The sequence below is a fragment of the Salmo salar genome, chromosome ssa05 (assembly GCF_905237065.1).
Source record: "Salmo salar chromosome ssa05, Ssal_v3.1, whole genome shotgun sequence".
NCBI lineage: Eukaryota > Metazoa > Chordata > Actinopteri > Salmoniformes > Salmonidae > Salmo > Salmo salar.
This window is the reverse complement of record NC_059446.1, coordinates 77,303,227-77,326,359: the sequence shown is the minus strand read 5'-3', so window position 1 is coordinate 77,326,359 and position 23,133 is coordinate 77,303,227. Positions and strand designations below refer to the sequence as shown.

General features: G+C 45.7%; 2 protein-coding genes across 5 annotated transcripts in view; one reads left to right on the top strand and one right to left on the bottom strand.

Annotated features, from left to right (window-relative positions):
- LOC106605988 (disintegrin and metalloproteinase domain-containing protein 22) overlaps positions 1-23,133 on the top strand; it is a 114,014-nt gene that overhangs the window by 75,879 nt on the left and 15,002 nt on the right. For all 4 annotated transcript variants that reach the window (XM_045718976.1, XM_045718978.1, XM_045718977.1 and 1 more), the window contains 8 exons: positions 14,733-14,802; positions 15,118-15,194; positions 15,906-15,980; positions 16,115-16,186; positions 17,277-17,443; positions 19,794-19,878; positions 20,001-20,091; positions 20,222-20,273. In XM_045718976.1, coding sequence (XP_045574932.1) covers positions 14,733-14,802; positions 15,118-15,194; positions 15,906-15,980; positions 16,115-16,186; positions 17,277-17,443; positions 19,794-19,878; positions 20,001-20,091; positions 20,222-20,273 — 689 coding nt within the window. The remainder of the gene's footprint in view (positions 1-14,732; positions 14,803-15,117; positions 15,195-15,905; positions 15,981-16,114; positions 16,187-17,276; positions 17,444-19,793; positions 19,879-20,000; positions 20,092-20,221; positions 20,274-23,133) is intronic.
- On the bottom strand, positions 10,555-14,523 carry cldn12 (claudin 12). Its single transcript, NM_001140081.1, is given in 4 exon segments — positions 10,555-12,537; positions 12,540-13,010; positions 13,174-13,434; positions 14,409-14,523. Coding segments are annotated over 3 exon segments (1,023 nt in total). The 5' UTR covers positions 13,393-13,434; positions 14,409-14,523; the 3' UTR covers positions 10,555-12,204.

The window sequence follows — 23,133 nt, the reverse complement described above, 5'->3', positions numbered from 1 at the left end:
GTGTGTGTGTGTGTGTGTGTGTGTGTGTGTGTGTGTGTGTGTGTGTGTGTGTGTGTGTGTGTGTGTGTGTGTTTGTTTGTTTGTAGGCGGTTGTCCCCCCAAACTGCTATCCTACCTCACCAAAAAGGGATTCATCAGGAAACAAAGACAATTGGACAAGAGAACATTATACAGCATTAATTTGAGATTACTGTTTCTTAACAAAGTCCAAACATTAACCAGCATATTCATGTGTACAAAACATTATTCTACATAGCTCACATATTCTGAAATGAAACCGCATATTAATATATACATAGATATCATGAAACAGAATAATAAAGAACAGACATGATACAGGTTGATCTGTCAGTTCTGTTCTGTGTAGAATCTACCATCACATTGACATGAACTGCAGCATTTAGGTTTGCGATCCACCACTAATCACATTGGCAACATGAAAGAGTGAGATTAAACAGAGCACTGCTTGGTGTGAAGAGTGTCTGTGGGATGATGAGAGATGGTGTCTGTCCTTAGGGGGTTGTGACACACATCAAAGACTGTAACACAATAGAGAGAGCTCACTCATCGAAGACTGTGTATGATGATAGAGATAGCTCACTGCCTGGTTGTTTCTGCCTGCACTGATGTGGAGGAAGCTGTTCTCTATGGACAAAGGCTGAGTGGGTTTATGGCAGACCTTCAGAGCATGGTTGCTGGTTCAAGCCCATTCCCAAGGCACATGTTAGCACTGGTTTTAAATAGTACTGGTGTAGTTTGTTCATACTGTTATTACACAGTGTTCTATTCAGGCCCAGTCCCTAAAGGAAACACCATGTTATCAGTGGCAGGGACTAACTTCCTCAGGTTGGAAGAAACCTACTCTCAACTCCTCATTGTCTTTGCTACCAGAATGTTAACTATAGTCTTGTTTCTGCTCTTCATGCTGCTTCAGTCCTTACCAGAACAATATGTCTGTCTTGGTTCAGAGTGTAGCCAGTGTTATCATAACAATATGTCTGTCTTGGTTCAGAGTGTAGCCAGGGTTACCAGAACAATATGTCTGTCTTGGTTCAGAAGAGTGTAGGCAGGGTTATCATAACAATATGTCTGTCTTGGTTCAGAGTGTAGCCAGGGTTATCATAACAATATGTCTGTCTTGGTTCAGAGTGTAGCCAGTGTTATCATAACAATATGTCTGTCTTGGTTTAGAAGAGTGTAGCCAGGGTTACCAGAACAATATGTCTGTCTTGGTTCAGAAGAGTGTAGCCAGGGTTACCAGAACAATATGTCTGTCTTGGTTCAGAGTGTAGCCAGGGTTACCAGAACAATATGTCTGTCTTGGTTCAGAGTGTAGCCAGGGTTACCAGAACAATATGTCTGTCTTGGTTCAGAGTGTAGCCAGTGTTATCATAACAATATGTCTGTCTTGGTTCAGAGTGTAGCCAGTGTTATCATAATAATATGTCTGTCTTGGTTCAGAAGAGTGTAGCCAGGGTTACCAGAACAATATGTCTGTCTTGGTTCAGAAGAGTGTAGCCAGGGTTATCATAACAATATGTCTGTCTTGGTTCAGAGTGTAGCCAGGGTTACCAGAACAATATGTCTGTCTTGGTTCAGAAGAGTGTAGCCAGGGTTACCAGAACAATATGTCTGTCTTGGTTCAGAGTGTAGCCAGGGTTACCAGAACAATATGTCTGTCTTGGTTCAGAGTGTAGCCAGGGTTACCAGAACAATATGTCTGTCTTGGTTCAGAGTGTAGCCAGTGTTATCATAACAATATGTCTGTCTTGGTTCAGAGGGTAGCCAGTGTTATCATAACAATATGTCTGTCTTGGTTCAGAAGAGTGAAGCCAGGGTTACCAGAACAATATGTCTGTCTTGGTTCAGAAGAGTGTAGCCAGGGTTATCATAACAATATGTCTGTCTTGGTTCAGAGTGTAGCCAGTGTTATCATAACAATATGTCTGTCTTGGTTCAGAGTGTAGCCAGTGTTATCATAACAATATGTCTGTCTTGGTTCAGAAGAGTGTAGCCAGGGTTATCATAACAATATGTCTGTCTTGGTTCAGAGTGTAGCCAGGGTTACCAGAACAATATGTCTGTCTTGGTTCAGAGTGTAGCCAGTGTTATCATAACAATATGTCTGTCTTGGTTCAGAGTGTAGCCAGGGTTACCAGAACAATATGTCTGTCTTGGTTCAGAGTGTAGCCAGGGTTACCAGAACAATATGTCTGTCTTTGTTCAGAAGAGTGTAGCCAGGGTTACCAGAACAATATGTCTGTCTTGGTTCAGAGTGTAGCCAGGGTGACCAGAACAATATGTCTGTCTTGGTTCAGAGTATAGCCAGTGTTATCATAACAATATGTCTGTCTTGGTTCAGAGTGTAGCCAGGGTTACCAGAACAATATGTCTGTCTTGGTTCAGAAGAGTGTAGCCAGGGTTACCAGAACAATATGTCTGTCTTGGTTCAGAGTGTAGCCAGGGTTACCAGAACAATATGTCTGTCTTGGTTCAGAAGAGTGTAGCCAGGGTTACCAGAACAATATGTCTGTCTTGGTTCAGAGTGTAGCCAGGGTTATCATAACAATATGTCTGTCTTGGTTCAGAGTGTAGCCAGGCTTACCAGAACAATATGTCTGTCTTGGTTCAGAGTGTAGCCAGGGTTACCAGAACAATATGTCTGTCTTGGTTCAGAGTGTAGCCAGGGTTACCAGAACAATATGTCTGTCTTGGTTCAGAAGAGTGTAGCCAGTGTTATCATAACAATATGTCTGTCTTGGTTCAGAGTGTAGCCAGGCTTACCAGAACAATATGTCTGTCTTGGTTCAGAGTATAGCCAGGGTTACCAGAACAATATGTCTGTCTTGGTTCAGAGTGTAGCCAGGGTTACCAGAACAATATGTCTGTCTTGGTTCAGAGTGTAGCCAGGGTTACCAGAACAATATGTCTGTCTTGGTACAGAGTGTAGCCAGGGTTACCAGAACAATATGTCTGTCTTGGTTCAGAGTGTAGCCAGGGTTACCAGAACAATATGTCTGTCTTGGTTCAGAGTGTAGCCAGGGTTACCAGAACAATATATCTGTCTTGGTTCAGAAGAGTGTAGCCAGGCTTACCAGAACAATATGTCTGTCTTGGTTCAGAGTGTAGCCAGGGTTATCATAACAATATGTCTGTCTTGGTTCAGAAGAGTGTAGCCAGGCTTACCAGAACAATATGTCTGTCTTGGTTCAGAAGAGTGTAGCCAGGCTTACCAGAACAATATGTCTGTCTTGGTTCAGAGTATAGCCAGGGTTACCAGAACAATATGTCTGTCTTGGTTCAGAGTGTAGCCAGGGTTACCAGAACAATATGTCTCTCTTGGTTCAGAGTGTAGCCAGGGTTACCAGAACAATATGTCTGTCTTGGTTCAGAGTGTAGCCAGGGTTACCAGAACAATATGTCTGTCTTGGTACAGAGTGTAGCCAGGGTTACCAGAACAATATGTCTGTCTTGGTTCAGAGTGTAGCCAGGGTTACCAGAACAATATGTCTGTCTTGGTTCAGAGTGTAGCCAGGGTTACCAGAACAATATGTCTGTCTTGGTACAGAGTGTAGCCAGGGTTACCAGAACAATATGTCTGTCTTGGTTCAGAGTGTAGCCAGGGTTACCAGAACAATATGTCTGTCTTGGTTCAGAGTGTAGCCAGGGTTACCAGAACAATATGTCTGTCTTGGTTTAGAAGAGTGTAGCCAGGGTTACCAGAACAATATGTCTGTCTTGGTTCAGAGTGTAGCCAGGGTTATCATAACAATATGTCTGTCTTGGTTCAGAAGAGTGTAGCCAGGGTTACCAGAACAATATGTCTGTCTTGGTTCAGAGTGTAGCCAGGGTTACCAGAACAATATGTCTGTCTTGGTTCAGAAGAGTGTAGCCAGGGTTACCAGAACAATATGTCTGTCTTGGTTCAGAGTGTAGCCAGGGTTATCATAACAATATGTCTGTCTTGGTTCAGAGTGTAGCCAGGCTTACCAGAACAATATGTCTGTCTTGGTTCAGAGTGTAGCCAGGGTTACCAGAACAATATGTCTGTCTTGGTTCAGAGTGTAGCCAGGGTTACCAGAACAATATGTCTGTCTTGGTTCAGAAGAGTGTAGCCAGTGTTATCATAACAATATGTCTGTCTTGGTTCAGAGTGTAGCCAGGCTTACCAGAACAATATGTCTGTCTTGGTTCAGAGTATAGCCAGGGTTACCAGAACAATATGTCTGTCTTGGTTCAGAGTGTAGCCAGGGTTACCAGAACAATATGTCTGTCTTGGTTCAGAGTGTAGCCAGGGTTACCAGAACAATATGTCTGTCTTGGTACAGAGTGTAGCCAGGGTTACCAGAACAATATGTCTGTCTTGGTTCAGAGTGTAGCCAGGGTTACCAGAACAATATGTCTGTCTTGGTTCAGAGTGTAGCCAGGGTTACCAGAACAATATATCTGTCTTGGTTTAGAAGAGTGTAGCCAGGGTTACCAGAACAATATGTCTGTCTTGGTTCAGAGTGTAGCCAGGGTTATCATAACAATATGTCTGTCTTGGTTCAGAAGAGTGTAGCCAGGCTTACCAGAACAATATGTCTGTCTTGGTTCAGAAGAGTGTAGCCAGGCTTACCAGAACAATATGTCTGTCTTGGTTCAGAGTATAGCCAGGGTTACCAGAACAATATGTCTGTCTTGGTTCAGAGTGTAGCCAGGGTTACCAGAACAATATGTCTCTCTTGGTGCAGAGTGTAGCCAGGGTTACCAGAACAATATGTCTGTCTTGGTTCAGAGTGTAGCCAGGGTTACCAGAACAATATGTCTGTCTTGGTACAGAGTGTAGCCAGGGTTACCAGAACAATATGTCTGTCTTGGTTCAGAAGAGTGTAGCCAGGGTTATCATAACAATATGTCTGTCTTGGTTCAGAGTGTAGCCAGGGTTACCAGAACAATATGTCTGTCTTGGTTCAGAAGAGTGTAGCCAGGGTTACCAGAACAATATGTCTGTCTTGGTTCAGAGTGTAGCCAGGGTTACCAGAACAATATGTCTGTCTTGGTTCAGAGTGTAGCCAGGGTTACCAGAACAATATGTCTGTCTTGGTTCAGAGTGTAGCCAGTGTTATCATAACAATATGTCTGTCTTGGTTCAGAGGGTAGCCAGTGTTATCATAACAATATGTCTGTCTTGGTTCAGAAGAGTGAAGCCAGGGTTACCAGAACAATATGTCTGTCTTGGTTCAGAAGAGTGTAGCCAGGGTTATCATAACAATATGTCTGTCTTGGTTCAGAGTGTAGCCAGTGTTATCATAACAATATGTCTGTCTTGGTTCAGAGTGTAGCCAGTGTTATCATAACAATATGTCTGTCTTGGTTCAGAAGAGTGTAGCCAGGGTTATCATAACAATATGTCTGTCTTGGTTCAGAGTGTAGCCAGGGTTACCAGAACAATATGTCTGTCTTGGTTCAGAGTGTAGCCAGTGTTATCATAACAATATGTCTGTCTTGGTTCAGAGTGTAGCCAGGGTTACCAGAACAATATGTCTGTCTTGGTTCAGAGTGTAGCCAGGGTTACCAGAACAATATGTCTGTCTTTGTTCAGAAGAGTGTAGCCAGGGTTACCAGAACAATATGTCTGTCTTGGTTCAGAGTGTAGCCAGGGTTACCAGAACAATATGTCTGTCTTGGTTCAGAGTATAGCCAGTGTTATCATAACAATATGTCTGTCTTGGTTCAGAGTGTAGCCAGGGTTACCAGAACAATATGTCTGTCTTGGTTCAGAAGAGTGTAGCCAGGGTTACCAGAACAATATGTCTGTCTTGGTTCAGAGTGTAGCCAGGGTTACCAGAACAATATGTCTGTCTTGGTTCAGAAGAGTGTAGCCAGGGTTACCAGAACAATATGTCTGTCTTGGTTCAGAGTGTAGCCAGGGTTATCATAACAATATGTCTGTCTTGGTTCAGAGTGTAGCCAGGCTTACCAGAACAATATGTCTGTCTTGGTTCAGAGTGTAGCCAGGGTTACCAGAACAATATGTCTGTCTTGGTTCAGAAGAGTGTAGCCAGTGTTATCATAACAATATGTCTGTCTTGGTTCAGAGTGTAGCCAGGCTTACCAGAACAATATGTCTGTCTTGGTTCAGAGTATAGCCAGGGTTACCAGAACAATATGTCTGTCTTGGTTCAGAGTGTAGCCAGGGTTACCAGAACAATATGTCTGTCTTGGTTCAGAGTGTAGCCAGGGTTACCAGAACAATATGTCTGTCTTGGTACAGAGTGTAGCCAGGGTTACCAGAACAATATGTCTGTCTTGGTTCAGAGTGTAGCCAGGGTTACCAGAACAATATGTCTGTTTTGGTTCAGAGTGTAGCCAGGGTTACCAGAACAATATATCTGTCTTGGTTTAGAAGAGTGTAGCCAGGGTTACCAGAACAATATGTCTGTCTTGGTTCAGAGTGTAGCCAGGGTTATCATAACAATATGTCTGTCTTGGTTCAGAAGAGTGTAGCCAGGCTTACCAGAACAATATGTCTGTCTTGGTTCAGAAGAGTGTAGCCAGGCTTACCAGAACAATATGTCTGTCTTGGTTCAGAGTATAGCCAGGGTTACCAGAACAATATGTCTGTCTTGGTTCAGAGTGTAGCCAGGGTTACCAGAACAATATGTCTCTCTTGGTTCAGAGTGTAGCCAGGGTTACCAGAACAATATGTCTGTCTTGGTTCAGAGTGTAGCCAGGGTTACCAGAACAATATGTCTGTCTTGGTTCAGAGTGTAGCCAGGGTTACCAGAACAATATGTCTGTCTTGGTACAGAGTGTAGCCAGGGTTACCAGAACAATATGTCTGTCTTGGTTCAGAGTGTAGCCAGGGTTACCAGAACAATATGTCTGTCTTGGTTCAGAGTGTAGCCAGGGTTACCAGAACAATATGTCTGTCTTGGTTTAGAAGAGTGTAGCCAGGGTTACCAGAACAATATGTCTGTCTTGGTTCAGAGTGTAGCCAGGGTTATCATAACAATATGTCTGTCTTGGTTCAGAAGAGTGTAGCCAGGCTTACCAGAACAATATGTCTGTCTTGGTTCAGAGTATAGCCAGGGTTACCAGAACAATATGTCTGTCTTGGTTCAGAGTGTAGCCAGGTTTACCAGAACAATATGTCTCTCTTGGTTCAGAGTGTAGCCAGGGTTACCAGAACAATATGTCTGTCTTGGTTCAGAAGAGTGTAGCCAGGCTTACCAGAACAATATGTCTGTCTTGGTTCAGAGTATAGCCAGGGTTACCAGAACAATATGTCTGTCTTGGTTCAGAGTGTAGCCAGGGTTACCAGAACAATATGTCTGTCTTGGTTCAGAGTGTAGCCAGGGTTACCAGAACAATATGTCTGTCTTGGTTCAGAAGAGTGTAGCCAGGGTTACCAGAACAATATGTCTGTCTTGGTTCAGAGTGTAGCCAGGGTTACCAGAACAATATGTCTGTCTTGGTTCAGAAGAGTGTAGCCAGGGTTACCAGAACAATATGTCTGTCTTGGTTCAGAGTGTAGCCAGGGTTACCAGAACAATATGTCTGTCTTGGTTCAGAGTGTAGCCAGGGTTACCAGAACAATATGTCTGTCTTGGTTTAGAAGAGTGTAGCCAGGGTTACCAGAACAATATGTCTGTCTTGGTTCAGAGTGTAGCCAGTGTTATCATAACAATATGTCTGTCTTGGTTCAGAGTGTAGCCAGGGTTACCAGAACAATATGTCTGTCTTGGTTTAGAAGAGTGTAGCCAGGGTTACCAGAACAATATGTCTGTCTTGGTTCAGAGTGTAGCCAGGGTTACCAGAACAATATGTCTGTCTTGGTTCAGAGTGTAGCCAGGGTTACCAGAACAATATGTCTGTCTTGGTACAGAGTGTAGCCAGGGTTACCAGAACAATATGTCTGTCTTGGTTCAGAGTGTAGCCAGGGTTACCAGAACAATATGTCTGCCTTGGTTCAGAGTGTAGCCAGGGTTACCAGAACAATATGTCTGTCTTGGTACAGAGTGTAGCCAGGGTTACCAGAACAATATGTCTGTCTTGGTTCAGAGTGTAGCCAGGGTTACCAGAACAATAGGTCTGTCTTGGTACAGAGTGTAGCCAGGGTTACCAGAACAATATGTCTGTCTTGGTTCAGAGTGTAGCCAGGGTTACCAGAACAATATGTCTGTCTTGGTTTAGAAGAGTGTAGCCAGGGTTATCATAACAATATGTCTGTCTTGGTTCAGAAGAGTGTAGCCAGGCTTACCAGAACAATATGTCTGTCTTGGTTCAGAGTATAGCCAGGGTTACCAGAACAATATGTCTGTCTTGGTTCAGAGTGTAGCCAGGGTTACCAGAACAATATGTCTCTCTTGGTTCAGAGTGTAGCCAGGGTTACCAGAACAATATGTCTGTCTTGGTTCAGAAGAGTGTAGCCAGGCTTACCAGAACAATATGTCTGTCTTGGTTCAGAGTATAGCCAGGGTTACCAGAACAATATGTCTGTCTTGGTTCAGAGTGTAGCCAGGGTTACCAGAACAATATGTCTGTCTTGGTTCAGAGTGTAGCCAGGGTTACCAGAACAATATGTCTGTCTTGGTTCAGAAGAGTGTAGCCAGGGTTACCAGAACAATATGTCTGTCTTGGTTCAGAGTGTAGCCAGGGTTACCAGAACAATATGTCTGTCTTGGTTCAGAAGAGTGTAGCCAGGGTTACCAGAACAATATGTCTGTCTTGGTTCAGAGTGTAGCCAGGGTTACCAGAACAATATGTCTGTCTTGGTTCAGAGTGTAGCCAGGGTTACCAGAACAATATGTCTGTCTTGGTTTAGAAGAGTGTAGCCAGGGTTACCAGAACAATATGTCTGTCTTGGTTCAGAGTGTAGCCAGTGTTATCATAACAATATGTCTGTCTTGGTTCAGAGTGTAGCCAGGGTTACTAGAACAATATGTCTGTCTTGGTTTAGAAGAGTGTAGCCAGGGTTACCAGAACAATATGTCTGTCTTGGTTCAGAGTGTAGCCAGGGTTACCAGAACAATATGTCTGTCTTGGTTCAGAGTGTAGCCAGGGTTACCAGAACAATATGTCTGTCTTGGTACAGAGTGTAGCCAGGGTTACCAGAACAATATGTCTGTCTTGGTTCAGAGTGTAGCCAGGGTTACCAGAACAATATGTCTGTCTTGGTTCAGAGTGTAGCCAGGGTTACCAGAACAATATGTCTGTCTTGGTACAGAGTGTAGCCAGGGTTACCAGAACAATATGTCTGTCTTGGTTCAGAGTGTAGCCAGGGTTACCAGAACAATATGTCTGTCTTGGTACAGAGTGTAGCCAGGGTTACCAGAACAATATGTCTGTCTTGGTTCAGAGTGTAGCCAGGGTTACCAGAACAATATGTCTGTCTTGGTTTAGAAGAGTGTAGCCAGGGTTACCAGAACAATATGTCTGTCTTGGTTCAGAGTGTAGCCAGTGTTATCATAACAATATGTCTGTCTTGGTTCAGAGTGTAGCCAGGGTTACCAGAACAATATGTCTGTCTTGGTTTAGAAGAGTGTAGCCAGGGTTACCAGAACAATATGTATGTCTTGGTTCAGAGTGTAGCCAGGGTTACCAGAACAATATGTCTGTCTTGGTTCAGAGTGTAGCCAGGGTTATCATAACAATATGTCTGTCTTGGTTCAGAGTGTAGCCAGGGAACAGTTCTTAGTGGACCTTGCAGTGTCAGAAATCCTTTGGTGTCCTCAGCCTTCAGTGACAGCTAGCCTCTCAGCGGGTTGCTAACGCTCGCGGATCACTCTGTCTGTCGCGTCTGTCACTCCAAGATGTGACAGCGGACTTCCTGGGGTCAGACAAGGCTCTGTCTGTCTGTCTGTGTGTGTGTGTGTGTGTGTGTGTGTGTGTGTGTGTGTATGTGTGTGTATGTGTGTGTGTGTGTGTGTGTGGGCCAGCAACCAACACTGTTCCCTAGAATATGTACAAATCATAGCCTATTAGCCCGTAAAGGATTTTTTTAAATAAATGCTTTAAAATGCACTTTCTATTCCCGAAGGCCACAAAATGTCTCATTTCCATCCGTCTTTCAATTAGCAACTCATTGGGTGAGTTACAGGGACCAATCCAGCCCTACTTATCAGTGCAGATCAAGGCGAGGATACTATTGGGATGTCCTGCTGGGAAGCCAGGTGAACAGACCTTACAGCCCATTAATCACTACTCTGACTGATCAATAAAGTGCCAAAGTGGAGCAATAACCAGCTGACACAGCACTAACCCTGAGGACCGGAAACAACCCATTACCCTGCTGCTTGTAATCCAATCTGCCTGCCAGATAAACCCAGCTCCATCTCAACCAGCCCTCTCTGTCTCTCAGCCGTTTGGCTGAACAGTTTCACCCAGTTCAAATCACAGCACGCCCGGCTAAATGACTCCAACTAATACATTCACTCAGAATCACTGCAAACAGGTGACTCATTTTAGTGTGGCCTTTCTCTGGCCCTGTTAATCATGTTAAGTACGGTAAATACATCTCTGGTGGTACTGTGACACCAGTATTAGTCATCATCAGCCGTGGAACACTGATAGTTTAATTAGATAAACATTTTATTGAGAAAAAGGTCTGGTGAACAAAGATATTTTCCATAGAGATAAGAACATTAGACTGTACATGCAGTACTGCAACAGAGAGAGCATGTCGGATATGTTATGACTGATACAATGGGTATTTAAGATTAAGTTAACACACGAGTTAGAGGACAGTTTGGTCAAAACTAGTGTTTAGGGATAGAATGCAACATAAATCACAGAATCCTTTCTCTAGATTGTAGAATCATAAGAAGCCCAGTGCATTCAGTCAGTGTTCTACCATTTTAGAACCAGCACAGCCAATGGAATGTGATGTTACAGTGTAGTGAGCCCCCCTCCCCTTCATGTGAAACCAATTACAGTTTATTTAACCTTAATTTAACTAGGCAAGTCAGTGAGGAACACATTCTTATTTACAATGACGGCCTACCCCAATTGTGCGCCGCCCTATGGGACTCCCAATCATGGAGATACAGCCTGGAATCGAACCAGGGTCTGTAGTGACACCTCTAGCACTGAGATGCAGTGCCTTAGACCGCTGCGCCACTCGGGAGCCCAGTAGTGGATGAATGAAGTGGAAACAAGAGTAGCTCAACGTTTGCTGACACAGCTCAGTGTAGACTCTTACAATTTGACAAAAAGAACAGGCGACAGATGATGGCAGTGTACCGGAGCTAAAATAAGATGTTCATTTTGACGTTCCTTTGGTCTGAGTAGCAGACAGAACCACAGAGGAGCAGTATGTGTTCTGGTTCAATCATATCTCCCAGGCACCTTAACAAAGGAGACAGATCAACAACTACCTTCATGATATAGCACTGTGACATCTGCTGATGTCATTTATACATTTGATTGATATACGGTGGCATCATGATGTGAATTAGATACAAAATGATCTAATTTATGTCTACATATAAAAAGTAATGGCCTTAGAGCCACTGCTGTACTGTTGATGGGTAAATAGTATGAGAGTCATTTCGACATTCCCACGTCATCTCACGTTACAGCATATTATAACATCTCCAACGCCCAAAAACAGCATGTGTATAAAAGTAGCACAACAAAAGAAACATGTTACAGTATTAATACAACACACACAGGATAACTAAGCAATGTAATATGGCTGTTCTGAACAAGGCACAGCAGTAGTGTTTCTTCACAGACCAACAATATGAACAACACACATCAAAGACATCACAGTCAGTTAGTGTCACTCCCTTTTACCTCACTACATCAAGTTACCTCACGGTTAAAGTACAGTTTAGTTCATTTCTTAGCAGTTGAAATATTAGTGAACACAATATACAGAGTGTAGAACTGCTATGAGGTTTCAAGCAGATTTACATTAAGAAGAGATGTACAAATAGGTGCGATTAGAAAATATTGTTTTCAATCAAAACGTAACAGTGAATTCAGACTTCATTATGGGGCATCTCTGGTGTCCTTTCACCAGATGTGGAGCCTGCATATTAAACTGTATCTAACAGTGCAGTGCTTAATTGAGTGATGCAGAGTTGTATTTCTAGTGCAGACTGACCAACAGTTATATCCTTCATTTATATTGCCCTGACAGTACACACCCTTTACAGGAGACAGGACAGCTAAATGGAACCAGGACTCAGTGTTCTTGCAGCAGCCCTCCCTCCCTCAGAGGCCTTGTGTTAGAACAGGGATGTCTATCTCTATGCCAGACATGCGTGAGCGTGTGGAGTAGCGGTGGCCTACGTAGCTGGGGGCGTAGCCCACCTGAGAGGGGGCATAACTCTGGGACGGGGCATAGCTGTAAGCCTGGTTCTGCCCCACCTCTGACCCATACCCATCCGGGGCTGACATCTGGGACATATAGACCTGCTGGTGCTGCTGGGCCAGGGGGGCTACGCTCTGAGGGTAGCCCTGGGAGGGAGCGTAGGACTGGGCATCCATCACAGTGGGGACGTACCCCTGTGGAGGGAAGGTCTGAGGGGGGCCGTAGACGGGGGAGGGGGGTACCCATTGGCTGTGAGGGGCTGGGTGGAGAGGGAGTTAGGGAGTGTGGGTAGAGGCAGCCAGAAGGGAGAGGGTAGCTTCTTACACATGCAGTACCACATGAACATCAGCAGGGCGGCGAGCATGAGGCCGCCGGAACAGCCGATGGCCACGTAGACCGCGAACCCGTCTGAGAAGATGCGGTCGTACTTGATGTTCATCTCCTTGGTCCGGAACAGGAACCACACGGAGGGCGCCAGGGCGATAGCACCGCCCAGGAACAGGAACATCCCAGCCACTAGGTGGCAGCCTGCGCTGTTGACCAGACAGCGGGTACTCTTGATGTCTGTCTCAGCCTTATCAGAGCAGCAGCAGGTCTTAGACATGCCTGCCATACACAGCACCAGGGCCAGGGAGCCAAACAGTAGCCCAGTCGGCAGGCAGAACTGGAGCAGTCTCAGGTCCAACTGGTCCACTTTAGAATACCACTGTGGGGAGAAGGAATAAATGAGAAATGATTTATGCAAATCTCAAATGGCACCCTGTTTCCTGTATAGTGCACTACTTTAGAGCCCTCTGTGGCAGTGCACCATATGGGGGGAATATGGGATGCTGTATGTCCTTATGATTGTGCGATCATCAGACCCGTACCTCTGAGTCATAGTAGTAGCAGCCAGAGTAGCCATCTTGTTTCACACACTTGGCCCACAGGCCGTCATAGACACTGATGTTCTTGGCGTTTTTGTTGAAGGTGACAAGTCGTGTCACTCGCCACTGTGGGATCAGCGCCGCCACAGCGATGCCGCCCACGGAGATGAAGGCAATGATGAAGGAGAAGGCATTGGTGGCATGGATGTCCCGGCACGTCATAGCCACCGCTGAAAGGAAGTGATGTCAACAGGACTTCCTGTTCTTTTGGATAAAGAGAGAAAGGAAAAATGAGGGAGATCAGTACTCAGTCAGATGAACTGGTCATCCAGATTTAGAGGCCTGTTTACTTCTGAATATAAATGTGTGACAGAGGTGACAGAGTATTTCCTATTTTGCATGGCAGGGAGACATTTCTGCTTGACAACAATCCACAGCATTACACTGTACTCTTGAAAACAGCATCAAAGTTCACGCCACTGACGGAGGTGACCCAGCTACAGGCAAACCCCTTATATGTTCCTATTCACTAACACAGTTGACCTAGAATCTGCATGTGACTGAAAACAATGCTCTCATTTCATTGGAACTCAGACACTTACAAACTATGCCTATTAGGCAAGTACTGCAGTTCTACTCCACAACAGGGGCTGTCCAGAAAAACAATGGACAATAGATTGGTCTACCCTTTACTACCGTTGACAATGGTTGTTGCGCCGTAATGCTTCTCAATGCAGTGAACTCAATTGTCTCCAAGTAGAATCAGTTATTTACCAGTGTGTAACTTGCTCACTATGTTTACAGCGCTAGAATGTAACGTTAACTTACTGTGTGGATGTTCTACTGAGCAGACTGGCATAACATGACAGACACGTAATAAGAATTCAGTAGTGAATGTGTGTAGTCAGTGCGCAGCTAGCTAATTAGCTAGCTATCATTCAATTAGCTAGTTAGCCTACTAACTTACTTTAGTTGTTCTCCCCGTATGCTTGTGAAGTTGTGGATATGTAATTTAGCTGTGATGTCTTCTACATACAGTTGTTCAAACAATGTTGATACAAGCTAGCAATCATTAACCAGCTGACTAGCTAACTAATAATAAGTTAGCAACAGCTAGCTAACGTTAGCTAGAAACCTGTTGAGCCCTGGATTGTCGAAAAGATGGGACTAGCTAGCTAAACGCTAGAGCTCACAGAAGCTCAGCTGACTCTATGAAAAAGAGAGGTCGAACTTCATACCTTTGATTTTTGTAACGTTAACGCGTTTATTAGGGAGAAATCGTAGGCATTCCAATTTGTTGTTGAGTTTTTCAGTTCCAAGGAGCGGTTTCCCGTCCGTAGCTCTTGCGCGTCCCCGTGGTTGGCAAGAGAATGTGACGTCACCCGCGCGTTCATATTCACATCGTACTGGCCTGGGTCTGTGTGGTTGCTGATGACAGACAACGCACTTTATTCAATTTATATGAATATCCATGGTTGGATGATTTAAAAAATATATATATACAAAAAAAGAGAGAAAATAATGAATAATGACCCTCCACCTTTCTTTCTAATGTCTTGCAGGGTGATGTCCAGATCCACATGATCTATAAATCAGCAGGACAAGAGGCAGCAGCTTACTTCCTTCCTAATGGTAAGGTATCTGCTGTAAGAGTTATGGGGATGGATTCAATTAAACAAACTATTGGAAAACTGATAAATGAAATAAATATTGCAAAACTGTTAGTTTTGGCCACGCAATCTGATTGGTTACCATGAGTTGCAGCTGAACCAATATCCAGTATCAGAGCCTTAGGCCTACCTGAAACACATAAGCCTGAGTAAACATAATATAGAACTGCATAGCTTGGTTACTGTTAGATGTGGAGAATGTTATAGTGAATGTTATGACCCTATACGCTAACAAACAATAATACACTAACCCTCCTTTGTTTTTGTTTTTCCCCAGTTGACATCCCAGAGCCTCCTTTCCCCAGCCCTCCATTTCCTGGGTCAAAGGTCGTCCACCGGAGGAAGAAGAGACAGGTGAGTGAGAACTGTGGAATGCCCCAGGTTTTCTTCCAACTATCCTTATGGTCACAGTTATGGATGAGTCATAATTTACTGTAACTGGGGAAGGAATGCTGAGAAAGGACTCATCTTGAGTTCAGTCGTGTGTGTGTGTGTTTGAGAGCGTGTGTGTGTGTTCTATATAATCGTGCATGCTTATGTGTGTCTGTATGAGTGTGTTGGAGATAATGAAATAATGCTCTGCGTGTTCTTCACGTTGTTGACTTTGCATTCTGTATGTTAATTCACTGAGGTAGAAATGAAGGTGATTTCCTTGTCACCCCTCTCATCCTCTTCTTATAAAATATTCACCATGTGAGTGAAGGTTGTTCTCTGTGGCTCCTCATCCTCCACTGCCTGCAGACAGACAAACTGGTGTGGATGTGTCTGTATCTCTCTCTCTCTCTCTCTCTCTCTCTCTGTTCTCTTGCTTTTTTCTCTCTTTCTTCCCTGAGAGCAATATAGACGGGGTTTACAGGAAAGCACAGACAGACCTGATGCGGTTGAAACATTCCGTCATCCCAGCATCATTCTTCCTGTTTCTATGATGGGTTTTGGTAGAAACAGTCATCATACAAGTATAATGTTTTTACAGTAAGAGAGAGAGTTTTAATGCGTGTGTGTGTGTGTGTGTGTGTGTATGTTAGATCCATGAAGCTTACAGTCTGCTATGTGTTGCTCTCGTAGGCCCCGCGGGTTGGAGGCAGTGTGGACGAGGAGACCAAGTACATCGAGCTGATGGTGATCAACGACCATCTGATGGTGAGAGCAGTCTGTCTGTGTGTGTTTATGATTGTGTGTGTGTGCTCTTTCTTTCACTGATGTTACCCCCAATAAAGAAGCTAGGATTTCAGGTATAAGGCTGACTATCTCTCTCTTTCTCTCTCTCTCTCCAGTATAAAAAGCATCGTCTTTCTGTTGGTCAGACGAATAACTACGCTAAGTCTGTGGTCAATATGGCTGATATGGTAAGTTACCTAAACATCATCTTTTTGGTATTGGATATTTTGTCAGCGAGCAGTGGCTATCTGGCCTCCATGAGCTACATGAGCCTAGAGACAGTAGACTCATCTGGTCTTTAGAATCTCGACCGATCAAGGGCGGAATCTTCAGTGTCACCGTCTGCAACGATAACTGGTCTCCTCAGCCCCGTCTGTCTGCTGTGCTGCTGAAATCTGATAGGCCCGTTGCAGAGGAACAGGGTCACATTTGAAAGCTGATAGGCTGGTGGAAAAGGTTCATATCTGTTTGCGTGCCCTTGAGATTTAGTGATGACACAAAAAGGATGCTATATAGGGAATGGTGTGTGTTGGATAGATGTTTTGTTTTAAGAATAGAACTGAGTGTCCCTGTCCACTGTGCATTGTTGATTTAATGGAATGTTCTTGGCTTACTGTGCAACCACAAACAGACAAGCAGACAGGCCTAAATACAGACAACAGTGACCCTTCCTGTACCCTCCCTCTCCTCAGTCCATCCCTCGCTCCTCTCTGTGCACCTGAGCCTAAAAACAAACAACAATCATCCCCTCCCTTCCTCTCCTCCATCAATCCTCTCCTTTCTCCCCTCTCCATCTCTGTCCATGTGAGACTACTGCTGGAATTCAGCTAAATCAATCCGTCTTTACAGGTGTCCTTTCCTCCCTCCCCTCACCGTCTCCACTGTTTATCTGGGCAGTCAAACAGGTTGTTTAATCGATTTTCATCCTATTCAGGCAAACATGTTCTCTCACTGTGCCACTCGTCCCCATTGTGTCCTTTGAAGAGACTATTAGCCTCTGTTGATTCTGTCTGGCCACGGAGCAGTGTTCTCATAAGCTGCTCAGATTAGAATCACAAACACTAGCATTATTTGTTGTTATCCCCCCAGACATAAGTCTGTTTGGAATGGATGTTTTCATTAGATCTCAGTCAGCTTTCAAAGTCATTTAGGTCATTGAAGTAGTTTGAGGAAATGTTTTGATGTCAGTCAACTCTCAAGAGACAGACAGCACCGTATTTCCTGCAGCTGTTCTGTTGGTCTGATGTTTGGTGTTCTGATGTTACCCTCCCTTCCCAGATCTTCAAGGAGCAGCTCAACACCCGCATCGTGCTGGTTGCCATGGAGACGTGGGCGGCTGACAACCGGTTCAACATCGACGACGACCCCATGGTGACCTTGAGGGAGTTCATGAAGTACAGACGAGATTTCATCAAGGAGAAGTGTGACTCCGTGCATCTTTTCTCGTAAGCCTGTCTGTCTCTGTGTGGGGTGGAGGAGAGGGGGTGGTATGGGTTCTGTCTGTCTCTGTGTGGGGTGGAGGAGAGGGGTTGGTATGGGTTCTGTCTGTCTCTGTGTGGGGTGGAGGAGAGGGGTTGGTATGGGTTCTGTCTGTCTCTGTGTGGGGTGGAGGAGAGGTGGTATGGGTTCTGTCTGTCTCTGTGTGGGGTGGAGGAGAGGTGGTATGGGTTCTGTCTGTCTCTGTGTGGGGTGGAGGAGAGGTGGTATGGGTTCTGTCTGTCTCTGTGTGGGGTGGAGGAGAGGGGTTGGTATGGGTTCTGTCTGTCTCTGTGTGGGGTGGAGGAGAGGTGGTATGGGTTCTGTCTGTCTCTGTTTGGGGTGGGGGAGAGGGGGTGGTATGGGTTCTGTCTGTCTCTGTGTGGGGTGGAGGAGAGGGGGTGGTATGGGTTCTGTCTGTCTCTGTGTGGGGTGGAGGAGAGGGGTTGGTATGGGTTCTGTCTGTCTCTGTTTGGGGTGGGGGAGAGGGGGTTAGGGGTTCTGTCTGTCTCTGTGTGGGGTGGAGGAGAGGGGGTGGTATGGGTTCTGTCTGTCTCTGTGTGGGGTGGAGGAGAGGAGGTGGTATGGGTTCTGTCTGTCTCTGTTTGGGGTGGGGGAGAGGGGGTTAGGGGTTCTGTCTGTCTCTGTGTGGGGTGGGGGAGAGGGGGGTGGTATGGGTTCTGTCTGTCTCTGTGTGGGGTGGGGGAGAGGGGGTGGTATGGGTTCTGTCTGTCTCTGTGTGGGGTGGAGGAGAGGGGGTGGTATGGGTTCTGTCTGTCTCTGTGTGGGGTGGGGGGAGAGGGGGTGGTATGGGTTCTGTCTGTCTCTGTGTGGGGTGGAGGAGAGGGGGTGGTATGGGTTCTGTCTGTCTCTGTGTGGGGTGGAGGAGAGGGGGGGGTATGGGTTCTGTCTGTCTCTGTGTGGGGTGGAGGAGAGGTGGTATGGGTTCTGTCTGTCTCTGTTTGGGGTGGGGGAGAGGGGTGGTATGGGTTCTGTCTGTCTCTGTGTGGGGTGGAGGAGAGGGGGTGGTATGGGTTCTGTCTGTCTCTGTGTGGGGTGGACGAGAGCGGTTGGTATGGGTTCTGTCTGTCTCTGTTTGGGGTGGGGGAGAGGGGGTGGTATGGGTTCTGTCTGTCTCTGTGTGGGGTGGAGGAGAGGGGGTGGTATGGGTTCTGTCTGTCTCTGTTTGGGGTGGGGGAGAGGGGGTGGTATGGGGTCTGTCTGTCTCTGTGTGGGGTGGAGGAGAGGGGGGTTATGGGTTCTGTCTGTCTCTGTGTGGGGTGGGGGAGAGGGGGGTTAGGGGTTCTGTCTGTCTCGTGTGGGGTGGAGGAGAGGGGGTTAGGGGTTCTGTCTGTCTCTGTGTGGGGTGGAGGAGAGGGTGTGGTATGGGTTCTGTCTGTCTCTGTGTGTGGTGGGGGGAGAGGGGGTGGTATGGGTTCTGTCTGTCTCTGTGTGGGGTGGAGGAGAGGGGGTGGTATGGGTTCTGTCTGTCTCTGTGTGGGGTGGAGGAGAGGGGGTGGTATGGGTTCTGTGTCTCTGTTTGGGGTGGAGGAGAGGGGGTGGTATGGGTTCTGTCTGTCTCTGTGTGGGGTGGGGGAGAGGGGGTGGTATGGGTTCTGTCTGTCTCTGTGTGGGGTGGAGGAGAGGGGGTGGTATGGGTTCAGTCTATCTCTGTGTGGGGTGGAGGAGAGGGGGTGGTATGGGTTCTGTCTGTCTCTGTGTGGGGTGGAGGAGAGGGGGTGGTATGGGTTCAGTCTGTCTCTGTGTGGGGTGGAGGAGAGGGGGTGGTATGGGTTCTGTCTGTCTCTGTGTGGGGTGGAGGAGAGGGGGTGGTATGGGTTCTGTCTGTCTCTGTGTGGGGTGGGGAGAGGGGGTGGTATGGGTTCTGTCTGTCTCTGTGTGGGGTGGGGGAGAGGGGGTGGTATGGGTTCTGTCTGTCTCTGTGTGGGGTGGGGGAGAGGGGGTGGTATGGGTTCTGTCTGTCTCTGTGTGGGGTGGGGAGAGGGAGTGGTATGGGTTCTGTCTGTCTCTGTGTGGGGTAGGGGAGAGGGAGTGGTATGGGTTCAGTCTGTCTCTGTGTGGGGTGGAGGAGAGGGGGTGGTATGGGTTCTGTCTGTCTCTGTGTGTGTGTGGGGGGGGGGGTCTGATGCATTTTAGTCACTTCAAACCATGCTTCCTGTCAGACTGATTTGTAATAGACTGTCATAGCCCCAAATTAAAAAGTTAACATTGTCTGTTGGTGACATCCTTATTTGACGGGACAAAAAAGTCTGGGAACCTCTGGTTTAGAGATTTAATCACTTCCTCTCTTTTTACCAGAGGGAACCGGTTCCATAGCAGCTGGGGAGGAGCTTCCTACATGGGAGGAGTCTGTTCTCTTACTAAAGGAGGAGGAGTCAATGAGGTAGGCCCCGCTTCAGGATGAAAATGGACCTTGATCAGCATCTCTTTTAGGCCCAATTTAAGAACTTATTCTCTCTCTCTATTCTCTCTCTTTCTTTCTTTTCTCCTCCTTTCCTCTGTCAGTATGGCAAGACAGATGAGATGGCTATAACCCTGGCCCAGTCTCTGGGACAAAACATTGGCATCTTCTCTGACAAGAAGAGGATCCTCAACGGTACAATCCTGTACACACACACACACACACACACACACACACACACACACACACACACACACACACACACACACGCACTGGCCACACACACACTGGCCACACAGAGACATGTATGTTGTGTGTTCCACAGGCGAGTGCAAGTGTGATGACCGTTGGTCTGGCTGCATCATGGATGATGTTGGGTAAGTTTCCTCTAAAGTACTTTGTTTCCCAAACAACCCGTCGCACACTGCCACGGCAACAGATCCCATCTCCCGCGGCAATGCCGACATTCCAAACGTGTGTTCCCTCTGTGCGCCTCTGTGTCGCTGTGATGTCTTTGTGCGTTAGTCTCTTAGAGAAGAGGGTTGTCACTATCTGACCATGTTAGAAAGGATGGAAGTACTGCACTTTTAACCACTAACCCTAACTCACCATAACCTTACCCCTAACTCTCATCCTTAAACCTAACCCTCAACCTTAAACCTAACCCTAACCCTGAACCTAACCTTAACTCCGACTAAGAACTAATATCTCATATATTTATTCATCAGTTCTGATGATAATGCCCCCTTTGTCCATCTTAGCCTGGCCAGAAAGTGACTACCGAGAAAAATAGTCAGTCTGACTTAGTTGGACATTTAGACAGAGGAGATCATCTGAATTAGGACAAATAATACATTCACAGTGATTATCTCGTTAGTGTTGACTCAGGGTTAACAATGTCTGGAGCATTAGAAAATACTTTACACTGCGTTGTAGTTCAGGAAATATTCCACTAGATGGCAGTAGAGGCTGTTGTTTACTCCAGACATCAGTAACTTCAGGCACTGGACTGTTTGGCCAGGGATTCATATTAGTAATACTATCTGTGAGTGATTGGTCATTTCCTGAACTGCCACGTGGAGTTCCACCAATCACATTCTATATTCTGAATAATATGTTATACCTCTCTCAGTTAACTGTGGAGCTCTTGTACTGTCCTTGTCAGCCAAATGTTTACCGTTCATTGTGTGTTTCTGTGTGTACACGCTTGCTGCTTTGCAGCTTGTGTGTGTATCTATATGGATGCAACTGTGTGTGTGTGTGTGTGTGTGTGTGTGTGTGTGTGTGTGTGTGTGTGTGTGTGTGTGTGTGTGTGTGTGTGTGTGTGTGTGTGTGTGTGTGTGTGTGTTAGTATGGAGGATGTGTGTCTTTACCCCTCTTCTTTAATACCTCTTGCGTTTCCCCTCAATCCCAAATGGGACAGCAGGTGAGCAGATGCTTGGCTGGAACGCTGCTCGTGCAGTTTGAACCAATTGGCTGCCTGGAAGGGTTGTCAGTCATCTCAACCTTTCCCATTCCATCCAATAGCATTACGGCCTCTGTGGCTCGACGTCCCGCCGTAGCTTCGTCTTCTTCTTCTTCAGATGATGATGATGATGATGATGCAGTGTAAAGAAATACAGCTCTGTGGTCTGATCTCAGCTGTATTTATTTATGTTCACTATGTACATATATTTTTCAGATATATTTTCATATATATTTTCAGTTTTGGGCTGATGTCACTCGCTGAGCACTTTTGGAGCAACGGATTGTACTACTATTATACTCATAAGGGATCCCTTTTCCCCTTAAAGCTTTGACAATGAGCCCTACCCATCATGTCTTGTCCATCTAACCGATTGATACAGTCTGCAATGTCATTCCCGTACGAGACCAATATGATTTATCTCCATTAATACTGTACTCAACAGCACTGACCCCTCTTCGGATTCTATCATTGATATTGTTACCTGACTTTAGCAACCTCTCCGTGAGGTCAGCATGTCACATGTCAAAGGTCAGAAGTTATTGTTTACCCTTTCCCCAGCACATGGCTCTTACCCAGACTCCCTCTCTCTAAGCAGAGGTCAATGGTATTTCAGACACTCGTATTCAATGAGCAAGTATCAGTCACGCCCATTGATGGACTTTTTATTTTCTCTTCTCAGCGCCTGCATGTCTGTTCCTATGAACTAATACTGACCGTTTACTGTGTGGTGGTTCTCTCCTTCAAAAGGGTTGGGGTTCTATCTGGGTTCCTTAATTAGTGTGTGTGTGTGTGTGTGTGTGTGTGTGTGTGTGTGTGTGTGTGTGTGTGTGTGTGTGTGTGTGTGTGTGTGTGTGTGTGTGTGTGTGAGAACAATTGGGTTGTTATCCAGCCTGGGGGAGCCATAATGCACTGGATGAATGAGAGACTTGTGTTTGTATCACACTGGGTTCTGCTGTGTTAGGTTCTTCATTACTGAGGATTTTACTATGTTGAGGCTATGTTGGGGCCACCGCCCCACAAATGGGAAATGTTCTTTATCAGTCATCATACACTATCCCCTCTTCATTTAGAGTGTTTAGTGAGAGAGAAGAAGAGACTGAGAGAAACATAGAAAGAAGTAAGGGAGGGTTGATGTATATCTATATTGCCAGTGATTCATTGGAGGTTCTCTCTCTCTCTCTCTCTCTCTCTCTCTCTATCCCTCTCTCTGTTATTGTGAGCCTTTGTTTGATTCCTAATCGGTATGACTCACTACTATTGTAAATGCTACAATAATCCACACTCAACTTAGCCCCTTGACTTCCACCATTTATTTTCTCTGGGAAAGCTCCTGTTGGGCCCAGGATTTGCTGCATTGTGTTTACAGCACTAGCTCCCATTAGCCACTCACTAGCATTACTACTCAAAGCGGATACATACTTGCTGTATCATTTAGCAACAGTGCTATTGGGAGACAGGACAATAGCATCTGAGGCTAAGCCCTGATTGCAGGAATGCAGAGCAGCAAGGGGTCAACACTAACAATGACAGACTAACAACAGAAAGACCCCTGATTGAGTGTCAATTGCTTACTAGCAAACCAGGTGCTATTGATTGCTTCAGGGCAAAGGTGGTCTGCAGAAATTGATTAATTTCAAGTCAATCAATTTCTGCAACAAAAGACACCTTTGTCCTTAAGCTATCAATGGGACCTGATTTCTGCCACCACACATAACTGATTGTGCATAGGTTATGATTCACAACCAGAAGGAACAACAATAACAATAATG